General features: G+C 40.2%; 1 protein-coding gene across 2 annotated transcripts in view; it reads right to left on the minus strand.

Annotated features, from left to right (window-relative positions):
• Positions 1-684: 684 nt before the first annotated feature.
• Positions 685-15,583, minus strand: part of CPSF2 (cleavage and polyadenylation specific factor 2) — a 22,787-nt gene continuing 7,888 nt past the window's right edge. The window contains exons 7-15 of one of the 2 annotated variants that reach the window (XM_015571326.1): positions 14,497-14,684; positions 13,338-13,603; positions 13,283-13,307; positions 8,815-8,915; positions 8,273-8,473; positions 6,015-6,167; positions 4,436-4,661; positions 3,077-3,376; positions 685-1,950 (exon numbers count right to left, since the gene is read on the minus strand). In XM_015571326.1, the coding sequence (XP_015426812.1) occupies positions 1,792-1,950; positions 3,077-3,376; positions 4,436-4,661; positions 6,015-6,167; positions 8,273-8,473; positions 8,815-8,915; positions 13,283-13,307; positions 13,338-13,603; positions 14,497-14,684 (1,619 nt within the window). In that variant the 3' untranslated portion in view covers positions 685-1,791. Of the gene's footprint in view, positions 1,951-3,076; positions 3,377-4,435; positions 4,662-6,014; positions 6,168-8,272; positions 8,474-8,814; positions 8,916-13,282; positions 13,604-14,496; positions 14,685-15,583 lie in introns of both variants that reach the window. The other variant, XM_015571323.1, reaches the window with a different exon arrangement.

The following is a 15,583-nucleotide window of genomic DNA, read 5'->3' on the forward strand; positions in this document are numbered from 1 at the left end:
TTGGTTGAGTATCCCATGCACCAAGAAGTTGCCAGTTCAATTCCCAGTCAGGGCACGTACCCAGGTTTCAGGTTCAATCCCCAGTCAGGGTGCACACGGGAGGCAACAGATCAATGTTTCTCTCTCACATTGATGTCTCTCTCTTTCTTTCTCCTTCTCCCTGCCTCTCTCTAAAGTCAATAAAAAAATTCAAAATTTTTTTTTAAAGATTAGGCAAAAAACAAATTTTCAATATCAGTAATATAATGTAATATGTATAACCCAATCATTAGGCCATGAAACAAATGCAGACATTCCCCCCACCTCATCCTCCAAAAATAAATAGAATTTTAGGCTTACTCTATTCAGGAATAAGAGTTTAAGTGAATTTTTTTCAAAGCTCTGCAAAGAAAACATACTCTTCATCTTCTGCCACATTGTTGTACGTATCTGGTTTTCAGTATCAGAAGGCAGTAAAAGCATAATCCACAAGAAAAGCTCTGTACGCATTTGCAATGGAATGAAATGAATTCTAGTCTGATTTCACTTATATGGAACTATACATAGTTAAATAAGACTGATCCTTCTAAAAATACTGAGTATAAAGAGGAGCTTAAATACTTACAAAATAAGCATAAAGACCTGCCACGATCAAGCTACATGCTAAAAAGGCATCGACAGATTACAATAGGGCGACATGATTTGCATTTTTAAGTTCAATGGAAATTGCATATATTCCCTTTTTATTCTTAAACACAGGTGGTGTAGACTATTATCGGGCTGCCAAGATGTGAGGACAGAAAGGATGACCGTCTCCAGTTTCAACATTATGTTTGTTGTATTGTATATAAAATCTAACCACTGCTTAGGCAAACTTGGGAGAAAGCAAGCCTAAAAGATGACAACGTTTGCAGCTTGTAAATCAGTGATACTATTATCTTATCAAAATGTGAGGTTCGAATTTATTTCCTTGAAAACAGAGCACTAAACAGTTTCTAACACAGTCATCTAGCTGGTAGTTAAGCTGTGTCTAACATGTACACAGAACGCTTAAGACTGTAACACATCGAGGAATTCTGTTGAATCATGTGTATTCAGATGATGGTGTTATAATTCAAACTGAACAACAACAAAATCTTGGTAAAACAAGAAATGGAAGAAATAAAAATTGATTTCTGAGCCAAATGTGTCCAACGCTAGTGGATCTGAGAAATACAGGCATGGAGGAGCTATGCTGCATGTGATGACAACTGCAGATTATAATTCAAGAGAAGAGTTACAGCCCATACTCTACCTTTTTTTTTTTTAATCTAGGTAGGCCTCAAAAAACTTTTATCCATTTTTTTCTAATAGCACATCTTTTCTAAATAATTCTGTTTGCATTCCAGAAAATGTAAGAAACAGTTTGCAAGAATTCGTGCAAATATGTTTCTCTAAGGCCATGAACTGGTTTGCTAAGTTGCATTGTTTTATTCAAGTAAAGAGCCCTTCAAGAGTTTAGATTCTGTGAAGGAAAGCAAGTACCTTCACCTCTCAGGCCTGCACACAGGTCTCTCCCATTCAAAGCCAAAAGGTAGAATGCTTATTAGAGCATTGCAAAATATTTACATTGTAAAAAATCTAATGCACATTTAGTTTTTCTGATAGATTCTTTTTGTATATTACCAAAAAAAGCGCAAAAGCTTAGAATAAGAATCCTTTTTTCTTATAAAGGTCAAACAGATACTTCTTGACATGCTGTCCTTTACACAATGGCATACTGTTCATATAAAAGGTCTCTTATCCTATAAAAATCTTGACAAAGGCAGCCTTCTAATCCGATGCGTCCAGTTTCCGTCTACAAACTGATATTTGATTGTTGCAAACAAGGACACCTCCTACAAATTCAGCTTGGATCCACTCTCGTAAGAGAACTTGTTTGAAGTCGAACAGTCTTGGTTCGTTCATGAAGACTGACTGGTGTCCAGGAACCTTGGAGAAGGTGAAAGGGGAAGAAGAACTTCAAACGGAGGACTAGACACATAGCTGTACCGACTAAAGTAAAATAGCCCATGACCTTTAAGACATTTTCTATTATTCCCTGAAGTCCTTCGACAGATCATTTCAAGCTGTAAATCACATTCCAAGTTGTTATTCTGAATCTCACCTCATTATGTGACATTACAAAGGCCTTCACATTTTCTGAATGCTTCACAATCAGTTTTATTAGTCATGCCTCATAATAACAGAGACATTTGGTAATGCTACGCTCTTCACTCACCCACTTGCCTCAGGGGGTCAACTAGAGTGTCAGCGGGCACAGCTGAACCAAAAACCCTTCGTTTAGTTCGGAGGAGATTTTCTCCGGATCCCAGCGACACTTCCCTCCTCCCTCAGAGCGAAAGCAGTGGATGCTACGGGCTTTAGAATCGCAAAGACAAGTGGTTCAACCTAATGCTGCTACTTTGAAATTGCTTTGATGAGTGCTAGCTTCAGCACAGAGAAAAAAACAGTTCTAACTCCTCCCCATCTCGAGAGTAGTACTGACAGGGATAGAGGCTGTCTCTATTCTTTATTGCTTAGAAGGGCTAAGCCATCACTTGACATGCATGTAAGACTCTTATAATACGGTTTTAATGTTGTAGGTTAATTCCCCGAAACCTTTGCTAAGTAGGTATCTCTTGAGAACATGTCAATACTAGACTAGAATTATATTTGTACTAAATAAAGATTTCTAACTATATCAAAACCAAGTGATTTGAACTGAATTGACAACAGACAAAACTGGGGTGCAGGAGTATGACATTCTTAGAAAACTATAAATCTCCCAATTAGAGGCAGGTAGACGATTCTCACAATCATCAAACTTAAAAGTCCATACTGAAAAAAAAATCATGAAACAATTATGCATCTTATAACATCTGCTAACGGTTTCCTTTAAGTTATTATTCCCTAGCCATACCACACACACACACACACACACACACACACACACACACACACACAAATGAGTAATCTAAAAAACTCCAAAATCAGCCTAAATATGACATATATTTTAAATGGAAAATTCAAGGATGACAAATGAAGGAAAAGATAGAAGCAGCGCACGCTTTCCTACCTCATTAGGTGGCAAGGGTTCCAAAGTAGGAATGATCTCGCTTTCTTCACCTGTTTCTTTCTCATCATCTCCAAACAGACTTTTCATGGCCTTTTGCTGGGCGATAACGCTAGAATCTGAAGGTGGGTCTACTTGCATTTCTGAGTCCTCTCCATCATCCTTCAGTTCTCCTTCTTCTAAAATAACTCCTGTGTCCACTTTGGAAACTCTCATGTCTAAGACACCATCTATCCAAGCCAGTTCGGCGTCTTTTGCCTTACAAAACTGAAGGGAGCTAACAAGTGAGTCTTTTAATCTCACCTACACACGCAAAGGGGAGGAAGAGAAATAAAACCCATGAATAAATTAACCTATTACTATCATTTTCTAAGTCTGAGAATGTGCATTAAAATTTCAAAATCGTTCACTTCACCTGACCTTCACCATGACTGGTAATGACCTAACGACCTGTAAGGTCACTTGGCCCCTGTCTACTTCCCAAAATACAGCTTCTTAACCCAGACTGCACACGGGTCACACAGCACATTTTTTCCCCATTTATCAGTGCCAGGGCCCCACTTGCAATCATTCAAATATAACTAGTGAAACTAAGAGCACTGAGACCCCCAGTTCCCCCACAGATTCCCCAGATGTACAGGTGAGACTGAAAACCACTGGTAAGTGTCATTCCCTAATGCCTGATGGCACTAGAGCAGCACTGAGTTGCTTACAGTTTCCTAAATAAGCCATGAGGTTTCACAACTCCCTATTCTTAGAAAGTTGCTTCCTCCTGTTTTGCCCAGAATGACAAGTTTTGCCTGGTAAATTCTAATCCATTTTTTTCCAAACAAATATAGATATCACTTCTGCCTTAACGGACACCATCTCCCACTAACAATTAAGAATTAATCAATTTCCCCTCTATTCCTATTTTCTGTGCCTGTCTCCTTTTTTTTTCCTATTAGTAGAACCCTGGCATCTGTGAATTTTTATAAAACTTCTGAATTCTTGAACACTCACCATTCCCCTCAGCTGTATATTTTTGCATATGTAGTTCCCTCTCTTTCCTACTCTATATACATCCCTGAGAAGCCATCCATCAGGATTTGGTTTAGTAATCACTTCCTCTGGGAAATCTTTTGTAGCCTCTAAATATGGGTTGGTCTCCCTCTTTAGACTCTCGTAACATCCTCTGCTTTCTCTATCAAAGGTAAGACCGTGTGATAAGTACCATTTCCTTGCTATAAGCCCCACAGACTAAGATCTGCCCGGGCAGGGGACCGTGTGTGTCACTCACTGCTACCTTCCTAATGGAGCTGTCCATCCTAACCTGCAGCAGGAAGTGCTTCCTGTGTGTGGCTCCAGGGCTGGCACGCTCACCTGGTAGATGTGGGTCTCGCTGGTGGCGTCCACGGTCTCGTGCAGCTTCGGCATGTACACTTTAATGTCTTTCCCCCCGAACGCACGGCAGCACTCGGCCAGATCCTGACTGGCCTCTGGAGGCCCGTGGACAATGATCAGCTGTCGGGGTTTCATCTGATTAATGATCTTTTTAATGGAATCCCCATCAGAGCGTCCTTCATAGTCTATGTAAGTAACCCTGGCTCTGTAATTAGACATAATTATTCAATTTTACTTTTCTGATAATTCAAAAACTAGAATTTAATGACTTTTATTATCTGGAAAGAAACATATACAGTATACAAAATGAGGCTTTAAAGAACACATGTGTGTTATATTATTATTAATGTGTATTTGAAGGAGGTGTTATGGATTTTTTAATAGGTGTTATTAGAAAAAAATGGCTCACTATACAACAAAAAATAAAACTGGGTCTTGACTAATGCCATATAAAACAGCAGCTGAGTTGAAGTCATAAAAAAAAAAGTAAAGCTTTAGATTAAGGAATAAAATATAAGAATTATTTTTGTGACCAAGAAAAAAATGGGAAATATTCTATTATTTCCTTACATAGACATTAAAGATGTTTTTAAACTAAGTAGACCATGGGCAACTCTTATAAACAAATACTAGAATGAGAGGTGGTACTTATTGGCATTGTCTAAAACCAGCCAGCAATAATATCCAGAATATACACCGAACTCCTGCAAAACAATTAACAAAAAGGCAGCAACCTCTAGAGAAAAACGCACAAAAGATATAAACATGGACTTTACAGAAGAGAAAACAAAAACCGTAACAAGCATCTGAAGAGATAATCAAACTCAATAATAATCACAGTAAGACAAATGGAAATAGCACTGACATATTACTTTATACCCATGAGACGGGAAACATGAAAGAGTTGGATAAGCCGCATGTGCTGGTGACACAGGGAAGACGGAGCTCCTGCTCTGCTAGTGAAATGTAAACGGGTCCAGGAATTCTGGAGAGACCTTGTGAGACTGCTGATATGCAGCACTGAGAACTTAGCTTTACCCAAGAATGATACTACATGACATCACTGGACAGATATAAACCAATTTGCTCTCTAATGAGTTTTTTAAATTCCAAAATGATGATTTACTGGTGTTAACTGTGCCGAGCAGAGAAGGAAACAAAGTTTTCTGAAGATGACGAGAGCAGCTTTAAGATATCAGGACACTGGAAATGTCTAAGTCGAGTATATTAAACAAGCACTTGGGAAAATTAAACCTAGGAATTGTATGCCTTCACCTGCTACTAGACACACTAGAAATGCCAAAAAGAATGTTTCTTTATAGAAATGTACAATTTAATGTTTAACCCCTCCTCTCCACCAATTCAATTACTCTGGCATTCGGGTATAATTAATGAAGAGAAAATACGTCCATACTTCACAAGTCTTTACATGAAAAATTAAGTTTTGAAAGTGCAAACTTAGTAGAAGATATTCAGAAGTTTCACTTTGGAAACAATGTAAATTATATAATTCAAGTGTTTGAAGTTTTTATTTACAAAATGCAATGAAAGCACTTACTTTATTTCAATAGACTCTGTCATAGAAATACACTTGGTAGGAACATCAGATAAATCCTGATCCATGGGTTCATCTCCATTTGTCAAGCCAGATTCTAATTTGCTTTTTTCTTCTTCAGTGGCTTGAAGTTCTGGCACCAAGAAATCCTCTGGTCTAAATAATAAGTCTCTAATTAGAAGTAGTAACAAACAAGCTAATATTATGTTACTATAACTGACTAGTAGATGGCATAATTTTTAGACTCCTCACATATCTCAAGACTTAAATATACAGTTGATCCAAGGCCAATGCAACTTCATAATATCAATTATCAGATGACTGCATATATTATGTTCTTCATGGCCATTAAGGAGTACGCTTTAAAACACAGCCTGTGAGCCAGTGAGAGCCCCCAGACAGGTCATCAGATCTTCGCGGTTAGTGTAAGTACTATTACGGCCTGGCTCTGCATTTGTTTCCAGTTTCTGTGGTTTCCCTGGCCACCTCCCAATTCTTATAAATCTCATACATCCCTGATTTTTTTAAGATCCCCAGTCCTTCCACCCCTGCTCAAAGAAAGCAGGTAGCTCTCCATTTGCACATTAACGAGAAGACCGACATACGAAATCATCAGCTCCCTCAAAAGCCCCTGTCTTTATTACAGCGAACTGTTAAGACATCTGTCTTCCATTTTTACCTCCAGGTTCGGAGAGTTGAATGTTAAAATTCAAAAACAAACTTTTAAAACTGTTTTCTCTAACTCCTGTGATTACTGTCTAGGCCCCACCCCAAACCCACTCACACTCCTTGGAATCCCCACCTGTTACCCAGCACCTAGACTGCTGCAGCTTCTTTCCCCCGAAGCCCAGTCGCCCATTGTCATCCACGTAACAGCAGCAGCAGCCACCTGACGTGCATTTACTATGATCAGACTCTATGCTAAGTGCCTTAACAACAACAACAACCTTGCTTAATTCTTACCCCATTTTTCAGACAAGGAATTGAAGTTAAAAAGCACCATCCATATGCTAAACAGATTGGCCGTTAATTAAGTGGGATGGTAAGCAAACTCACCAGTGCTGTTTAGATTCTTTTTCTTCTCTACTATTTTAGACATCCAAGTAGACAGTGGAATTTTCCTAATTAAACCCAAGAGTGAGTTTAAAACCTAAGTCCACAATAGGCTCAAGACAGTATTATGAAAGTACCAAGAGAGTACAAGAGAGGAACGGTGTTGAGGTAACAAGGAAGAGCCAGGGAAGGTTTCCAATAGTTTGTGGGGCCAGATTTAGCAGCCCAGACACCTGGGATGGGAAGGAGGACAAAGCAGAAGAAACAACATGTGCTAAGGGTAAATGAAGAAGCTGAGGAGGAATCTGAGAAGGCTGGAGAACACGGACGTAGCAGAAGGATGTAGAAACATCACAGGAGGGAGAAACTAGGTCGTGAAAGACATCGTGCACTGTGCTAAGGCACTGACATTTACCTGAAAGCAATGGCACCCTAAGGGGTCTTTATACAGGATAGTGTTTTCAGATTTGATATTAGAACATGTGATTTCAGTTCTTTTTCTAATTGTGGGTATAGACTTGTAGATTTCCCATGGTTCCACTCATGCTATGTCATGTTTTTCTTGTAAGTAAAACATGCGTATAACACTATCTGAGACATAACCCATTTCCCAAACTTAACATAATCCCACCCATCAAAGTTCTTCCTATCCTATGTCTCTTCCCAATGCATGTCCTTTATCTCTCTTTTTAAGTGGGAAATAGCAGTCTTCATTCTAAGTAATAAAACTACCAGCTCTCCGCACTAGCTGGTTTGGCTCAGTGGATAGAGCATCAGCCTGAGGACCGAAGGGTCCTGGGTTCAATTCCAGTCAAGGGCACATGCCCAGGTTGGGGCTTAATCCCCAGTAGGGGGCGTCTAGGAGGCAGTCAATCAATAATTCTCTCTGATCATTGATGTTTCTAGCTCTCTCTCCCTTCCCTTCCTCTATGAAATCAATAAAAATATATTTAAAAAAATAATAAAAAAGTGATACCTGAGTATAAAAAAACAAAAACTACCAGCTCTCCTTTAATTTCAATTCTCTAGATGTCCCTCCACCTTCCCACTTTTACATTTCACACTGTAAGTCTACATTTTTCAAGCTGAGGTTCTCAGAAAGCAACAAGGTACACAAAGACCAGAAAGACCAAATTCACTGGACTCAAGTGATAACACACTTGAGACCTCTAATCTGTAAGAAAGAAAAGCTTGTTTTGCTCACATACTTGATAATTTCTCCATATTCATCCCATTTAATTCTCTCTTCTGGGGCAGGAAACATGGGATAAGACTTTTTAGCCTGTTTGAAGAAACTCCCTTTCCGACTGCCTTCACCTTTCATCATCAGGTCGTGCTTAGTCTTATGAGCCGAAGGCTGGTCAATGTCTTCCTCAACATCACTCTCATCGCTGGAATCTATATCGGCCCTAGGAGGATTTTAGACTAGATAAAGGTCATAGAGTCCCTAAAGATTTTGAATTAATGTGCATAAAATTATTACTGAATACTGAATATTAACTGGATGGTAATATAATCATCAATATTATTGGGTTGATATTTTGTGAAACATAGCATTAACTGCCAGTTAATAAATACATATTAATATTAGCAATGAAAGAATTTGATATTCCAGAACCATTTGAAAGATGTAACGAAAGTAATGAGGTTGAAACAAAAGTTAAATATTTTCAATTAAACTTTTTTTATCTTAGAAATGTTTTTCTCAAATTACATATGTAAAATTATAATATGTCTGAAAATAACTCACTCTTTGGACTGCTCAAGTTTTTTAGCAGCTTCTTTCTTTAGCTTCTCTCTTTCCAAGTATTCTTCAAGTTCTTTCCCTTCAAGCTTTACCCGTTTCCTCAACTAAAGAGAAATAGCAGACAAAAGGAAATATCATTATGAGATTAAGGTAAGTGAGGTGTGAGATATATTGCATCTCTAAATTGATTCATCATTTTTAAACTGAATTTTTCTCTGAAATTATTCAAGTGTCCATTATGGGCACTTACAGATCCTATTTAGATTAGTACAAAAATTGAGCTTTCCCATTTCTAGGATGGGCTTAATTTAAATCAAACTGGTTTCAAATCACTAATAAGAAAAAGAAAATACAGCTAAGTATTTTTACAATTTAGTGGAGGCAAGGCCTACATATGACAAAACCTAAAAGCCGTAAGGAAAATATGAATAAATATCTACACTAATAAAAGAGAAACATGGTAATTGGCGTACGACTGCTACCCTTTTCATTGGCTAATCAGCGAGATATGCAAATTAACTGTAAGCCAAGATGGCCGCCGGCAGCCAGGCAGCTTGAAACTAACATGAGGCTTGCTTGCCTCAGTGACGGAGGACTCCAATGTTCCCTGCTTGCCTTGCCGGCCTCTGAGCCTGCAGTTTCAAACATTGTAACAAATAAAGAGCTAAACAAAACCTCAGAAACCAGCTTTCAGTGAGCTGGGATCTCAGAGCTGGAGTTGATACAGAGTTTCGATTATAGAACCTAAACAAACAGATACCTGCTTTCAGGAGCGGAGGCCTCAGAGCTGGAGCCTCAGAGCTAAAGCTGACCCAGAATAAAAAAAGAAAAAAAGGAGCAGTTGGGAGCTTCAGTCCCAGCCTGAAAACAGCCCTCAGCCCCTCACCCAGACTGGCCAGGCACCCCAGTGGGGACCCCCACCCTGATCCAGGACACCCTTCAGGGCAAACCAGCCGGCCCCCACCCATGCACCAGGCCTCTATGCTAGATAGTAAAAGGGTAATATGCCTCCCAGCACTGGGATTAGCGGAGCCATGAGGCCTCCCGGCACCACGATCAGCGTGACAGGGGGCAGTGCCGAAACCCCCTGATCGCCCTGCGGCTCTGTGTGTGACAGGGGGTGGCACCACAACCTCCCCATCGACTCTGCCTTGAGTGTGACAGGGGGCGGTGCCCCAACCCCCCAATCGGCCCTACCCTGAGCGTGACTGAGGGTGGCATCGCGACCTCCCAATCCGCCCTGCTCTGTGCATGACAGAGGGCGGCGCCCCAACTCCCCAATCAGCCCTGCTCTGAGCCTGACCAGGGGCTGCACCTAGGAATTGGGCCTGCCCTCTGCCCCCTGGGAGCAGGCCTAAGCCAGCAGGTCGTTATCTCCCAAGGGACCCCAGACTCCGAGAGGGCACAGGCCGGGCTGAGGGAGCCCCCACCCCCCGAGTAAACAAATTTTTGTGCACCGGGTCTCTAGTACTATATAATAAAAGCCTAATATGCTAAATGTCCAGTCAACCAATTGGCCATTCAACCAATCAAAGTGTAATATGCTAATGATATGCTAAGGCCGCTCAACCACTCGCTATGACATGCACTGACCACCAGGGGGCAGACACTCCAACCGGCAGGTTAGCTTGCTGCTACAGTCTGGCCCATCAGGAATGAGTGAGATGGGCCAGACATGCCCTGGAGCCCTCCTGCAGTCCCTCCCCGGCTGGCCAATCTCCCGCGTCTCTCCCCAGCCCCAATTGTGCACCTGTGGGATCCCTCAGCCTGGCCTGTACCCTCTCACAATCTGGGACCCCTTGGGGGATGTCGGAGAGCTGGTTTTGGCCCAATCCCACAGGCCAGGCCAAGGGACCCCACTGGTGCACGAATTTGTGCATCGGGCCTCTAGTGGCAGTATACAAAATAAAATCTATTTAACATTTTTAAATTTCATAGTTAAAAGAAACTAAAAAATCTATTTGCAGCACTATGTGACTAGCAGAAGCTACTGTTTTCCTAAGAAAAAGATGATCAACAAATCAGAAAAGATCAAATATATAGGCAATTTCTAAAATAAGAAAAACAAATAACAGCCATGAAGACACGTAGACTATATCTGGAGGTCAAGCCAATAGGAAGGACTTCCTGCTAGAATGATTATGGCTGTTAAAAGAAAAGGAAGTTAAAATAAGTTTTAATAATCTGTGCATTAGAAGTCAGGATAGTGTTTACCATAGGAAGAAAGAGGTAGGGAAGACCAGAAAGGGGGCATCCGAGGTACTGGTAATATTCTATTTCTTGGTCTAGATACAGGCTAGCCAAGTGTGTTTGATTTGTGAAAATTCATCACACTGCATGCATACACTATGCACACTCTTCAATATATATTATATTTCAATGAACATTTTTTTTTTTAATTTCTGGATTTTTGGCTTGCGTAAACATGTGGAAAATGCTGTTATTCCCTGAGATGAGAAAACTCAAAGAAAAGGAAGTTTGGGAGAAGAGGAGACATAGTCAAAATTGTTTTAGATGTACCAAATAGAGGAAGAAGTAATAGATAATGGACAGAAAAGGGTTCCTACACAAGAAATATCCCTAACAAGGTAAGTGGGAATGAATCCTGAGGATAAGTACTACTTATGAAAAAAATTAAAAACCTCACATTTCAAGTTTCAGCTTTGAATGTCATTTTCTATTTTTTTCAAACTTAAACCACGTTTAATATTCTTTCAAGAATTCCTCAAATGGCATATCTGCCTTAATTGAATTTCTAGTTATTAATGTTTTCTAATACAGCATTTCATATCTGATGAAACTGTTTCAAATATTTCTGAGCTCTTTAAACTTTGTATTTCTAAGCTATTAAATAGCCCAAAAGACGGTATTTTAAATTGGTGTGCTTGCTTTGAATCCTTCCTCAATAATTCTGTATTTACAGTGAATGCTTATCAGATTTTAGTTACTATTACTATGGTTTTCTTAAGTAGAGTTAATAAGATACTCTTCCTAGTCAGCTTTAAAACTAGACATCCCTTAAAATGGCCGTATGAAGACAATGAAAAGCAATCTTCTAAAATTCTGCCCAGCACTGGCAGTCATTAACCCATTCAATATCAATTGCTATAAACTTCACGTTAACGATACTAGTTTTGGAAAATTGATATATTATGGTCTTTTGGCATAATGGTCATTTGACTGTCTTGCTCCTATAACAGTAAACAAGGCAGCAGCAATGCAGATGCAGAAACAGGTGAGGCTATTTAGTGGTGAGAAGATAAGGGAATTCCCGTCTGACTCCCACTTCTGTTAACAACTCCCACAACATCATGTACTATGGGTGAGGACTGAGATGGAGCTGTAGGCGTTTTGAGAAGAAAGAAGCTATGACGTTGTCTTACAGGACAGTGCAGAAAACTGCCCCAAAATGCTGAGTGCTAGCATTGGGTGCCCTTCTGAGATGTGAGGTCATGAATGGGCAGGAAAACCTGTCCCCACAGCAGAGAGTTTAAGTCCTTGGGTACAGGCACACACTAAGCAAATGGTTTAACGAGCCAAGGCTTTGCCAGGTGAGTACAATGGCAGAAAGAAGGATAAGAGAGTTAAAGGTGTTCACAGAGTAATAATGGACCACTGACTCAAACCTGGAGGGAGGACGGATAGCAAAAGTGGTGAGGTTCATGAACCTGAAGTCCCCATGGGACCAGAGAACTGTTGGCATGGCAGTAAGAGAGTCATCTGTAAGATCAGGGTGGGATGCTTGGAGGTAGTGGAGATGTGGAAGTTGTTCATCCATAACAAGGTTAAGGGCATGACCATGGGAATACACAGCATGAAGGTGGGAAAGATACTGAGGTGGAATCGAGGAAAAGATCACTTAGGAATAAGAGGTCAGGAAACAAGAGAGCCAAGAAACTGGGCAGAGAGGAAAGCTAAAGTCATCAAGAATGAAGTCCTGAGTACAAGTGGACAGGAAGGCTATGAACCAGGGTCCGAAGTCACAAATGAATGACAGAATGACCAAGAGATCAGTAAATGCCAGGACCAAGGACGGGTGAGTATATTGTCAAGTCTCACATAAGAACTGCAGAGGGAAGAGAAATGGCTTCAAAGCTGCAATACATAACAAGAACACCTACCTCACCCAAAGTACGTGGAACGTGAAAGGAGGAGAAAGAAGGAAAAAGAGCGTCTGATTGAGAGGGCTACAGGGAAAAGTATCATCAGGAAAGCGCTGGATTCCAACTAAGGAAAGGACGCAGAGCACCTTTTCAAAGGGGAGATGAGAACACAGTGTATGTGCATCCCATCCGGGGTGGCTCCAGAGGGTACCATGGAAGGGTTCAAGAATAAGGATTTCCAACTAAGTAGCTCTGAAATTGGGCTATTAAAGGTTCTCTACTGTTATTCTGATAAAAACCTTGAAAGTTTTGAGTTTTATAATGTATTCAAAACAGTGTCAAGATAAAATTCATATGCGAGCACTTACCTCTATTTCTGTAACTTTTTCAGCAAAATGCAAAGATGGAGAAGGGTGAGGAAGAGGATTATCAATTAAGAAACGTGCTAAAGTCCCAGGAGTAGTTCTGTAAGTTAGAATGATGGAGTTTTTAGGGTCCTCACACCACTGAATAAAGAGATCCCTTGAAAATCCACATTCCAGGTCGGGCTGGCTGGCAAGTACTACTTTAGGACTGGGTACTCGAGCCAAGTCAGAAAGACCATGACATAAAGAGAGATGGCGGAACTGGAACGGATTATTTCTTTTGTCTTCAAAACATCTCATCAATTTGTCACTCATCCATTCTACCTAATATGGGGAAAAGATGACAATGATAAGAAAATGCTATATTATAAATTCAATGTATTCTACCACAGTCAGGAAGTTCAAATTCTAGCCCAAGTCCGCCCCCCACCCCCACCAACACTAGTTGCTTAAATTTGTAACTTTTTGACAAGCAGCTTATTTTTTGCTTCTGCCCCCATTAGATCCCATCACCCATAGTGGTCACCCCCAAAACTCCAATTTTGCATTATGTTTCACTTATAAATTACTTTAAGCCTGTTGAGACGGCTACGTATAAGTTCTAAATGAGTATCTTAGCCCAGAGATTGCTATTTCAAGGACAAGACTTTATTCAAAAGGAAGAGAAAAATGAATTCTAACATTTATAGCCTAAGACCGTGGTCGGCAAACCACGGCTCATGAGCCACATGTGGCTCTTTGGCCCCTTGAGTGTGGCTCTTCCACAAAATACCACATGTGGGCGTGCACCTACAGTGCGATCGAAACTTTGTGGCCCATGCACAGAAGTTGGTATATTGTGGAAGAGCCACGCTCAAGGGGCCAAAGAGCCGCATGTGGCTTGCGAGCCACGGTTTGCCGAGCCGCAGTTTGCCGACCACTGGCCTAAGAGGTTGGTTTAATTTTTGTCCCCATTTGCCATACTAAGTGCTAGAGGAGAAGCTGTAAAATGGGGGCGGGGAGGAGGACGGAGGGGAGGAACGGAACCTACTTCACAGGGTATATAAGGATTAAATGAAATAATACATGTAAAGCAGAAAGCACAGTAAGTGGTTAATTTTTAGCTATTATTATTGTCATGATCACAACCTCTTCAACAGAAAAATAAAGTCTAAAGGGCAATTAAAACAGTGTTGTCTGTAGCAAACTATGTTACAAAGGATCATGTAAAGACAAACCTGGGACTTGGAAAACTCCACCACATTGTAGCTGACGTTGTTCAGGAGTGCCAGGGAGTAGACACCCAGGCCTGCGTCCTTAGTTCGCCAGATCTGGTCGAGGAGCTGTGCAAGTTCCAGAACTCTGCCTGCAGTGTCCACTGCTATCAACACGTTGCCATCCCCGCGAAGTGTCTCCAGGACATTTGCTAGAAAACAAGAGTGTAAAATCCCTATAGAACACAACAGTACTTTGCTACAAAATTAGAGATAACTTTATCTCCATGTTTTTACTATAAAAACTATGATTTATAAATAAGCCATTACCAGGTCAGGTACAAAATAAAATAATTTTGTTCAGGCTGTTACAAATACTTTTTATTCTCTGAATACATCTTTCTAAGAGTGAAAAACAATGCCATTAACTCTCAATTTTTTTTCAGAGACATTAGAAATCACTGGTTTCCAACCCTTAATGTGGACTTTACACTAATACATACATGTTTTATATATGTGTATGTATGCCTGTAGAATAGATCATATTCTCTCTGCTAACAAAAGCATCTTTATAAACAGATTTAAATAGATTCCCTTGCTCTAGATAAAAGTGTGTTTGAAAATATTTAGTAAAACCAACTCTAGCAAAAACAAGAATTGAAAACATTCTTAGTTAGTGTAACATAGTATACGAGCTATACTTTTTAAGTACATAGACAAAGGCAGTGGTTTAAAAAATGTTTAGAAGTAGAAGCCCGGATGGTGTGGGTCAGTGGTTGAGCACTGAGCTATGAACCAGGAGGTTATGATTCGATTCCCAGTCAGGGCACATGCCCGGGTTGCGGGCTCAATCCCCAGTAGAGGGGTGTGCAGAAGGCAGCGGATCGATGATTCTCATTTTTTTATTTTATTTTGTACCTGGCCTAGTAATGGCTTATTTATAAATCATAGTTTTTATAGTGAAAACATGAAAATAAAGTTATTTTTAATTCTGTAGCAAAGTACTGTTGTGTTATTGATTTATATAAGATCTTTATATTTTGGTATTCCCTATATACCAGTGAGTGCCAGGGAGAGCTAGCCATATGTTAAATGGCAGGGAGAAGCCAAT

This window comes from Myotis davidii, unplaced genomic scaffold, assembly GCF_000327345.1.
Source record: "Myotis davidii unplaced genomic scaffold, ASM32734v1 scaffold732, whole genome shotgun sequence".
Classification (NCBI taxonomy): domain Eukaryota; kingdom Metazoa; phylum Chordata; class Mammalia; order Chiroptera; family Vespertilionidae; genus Myotis; species Myotis davidii.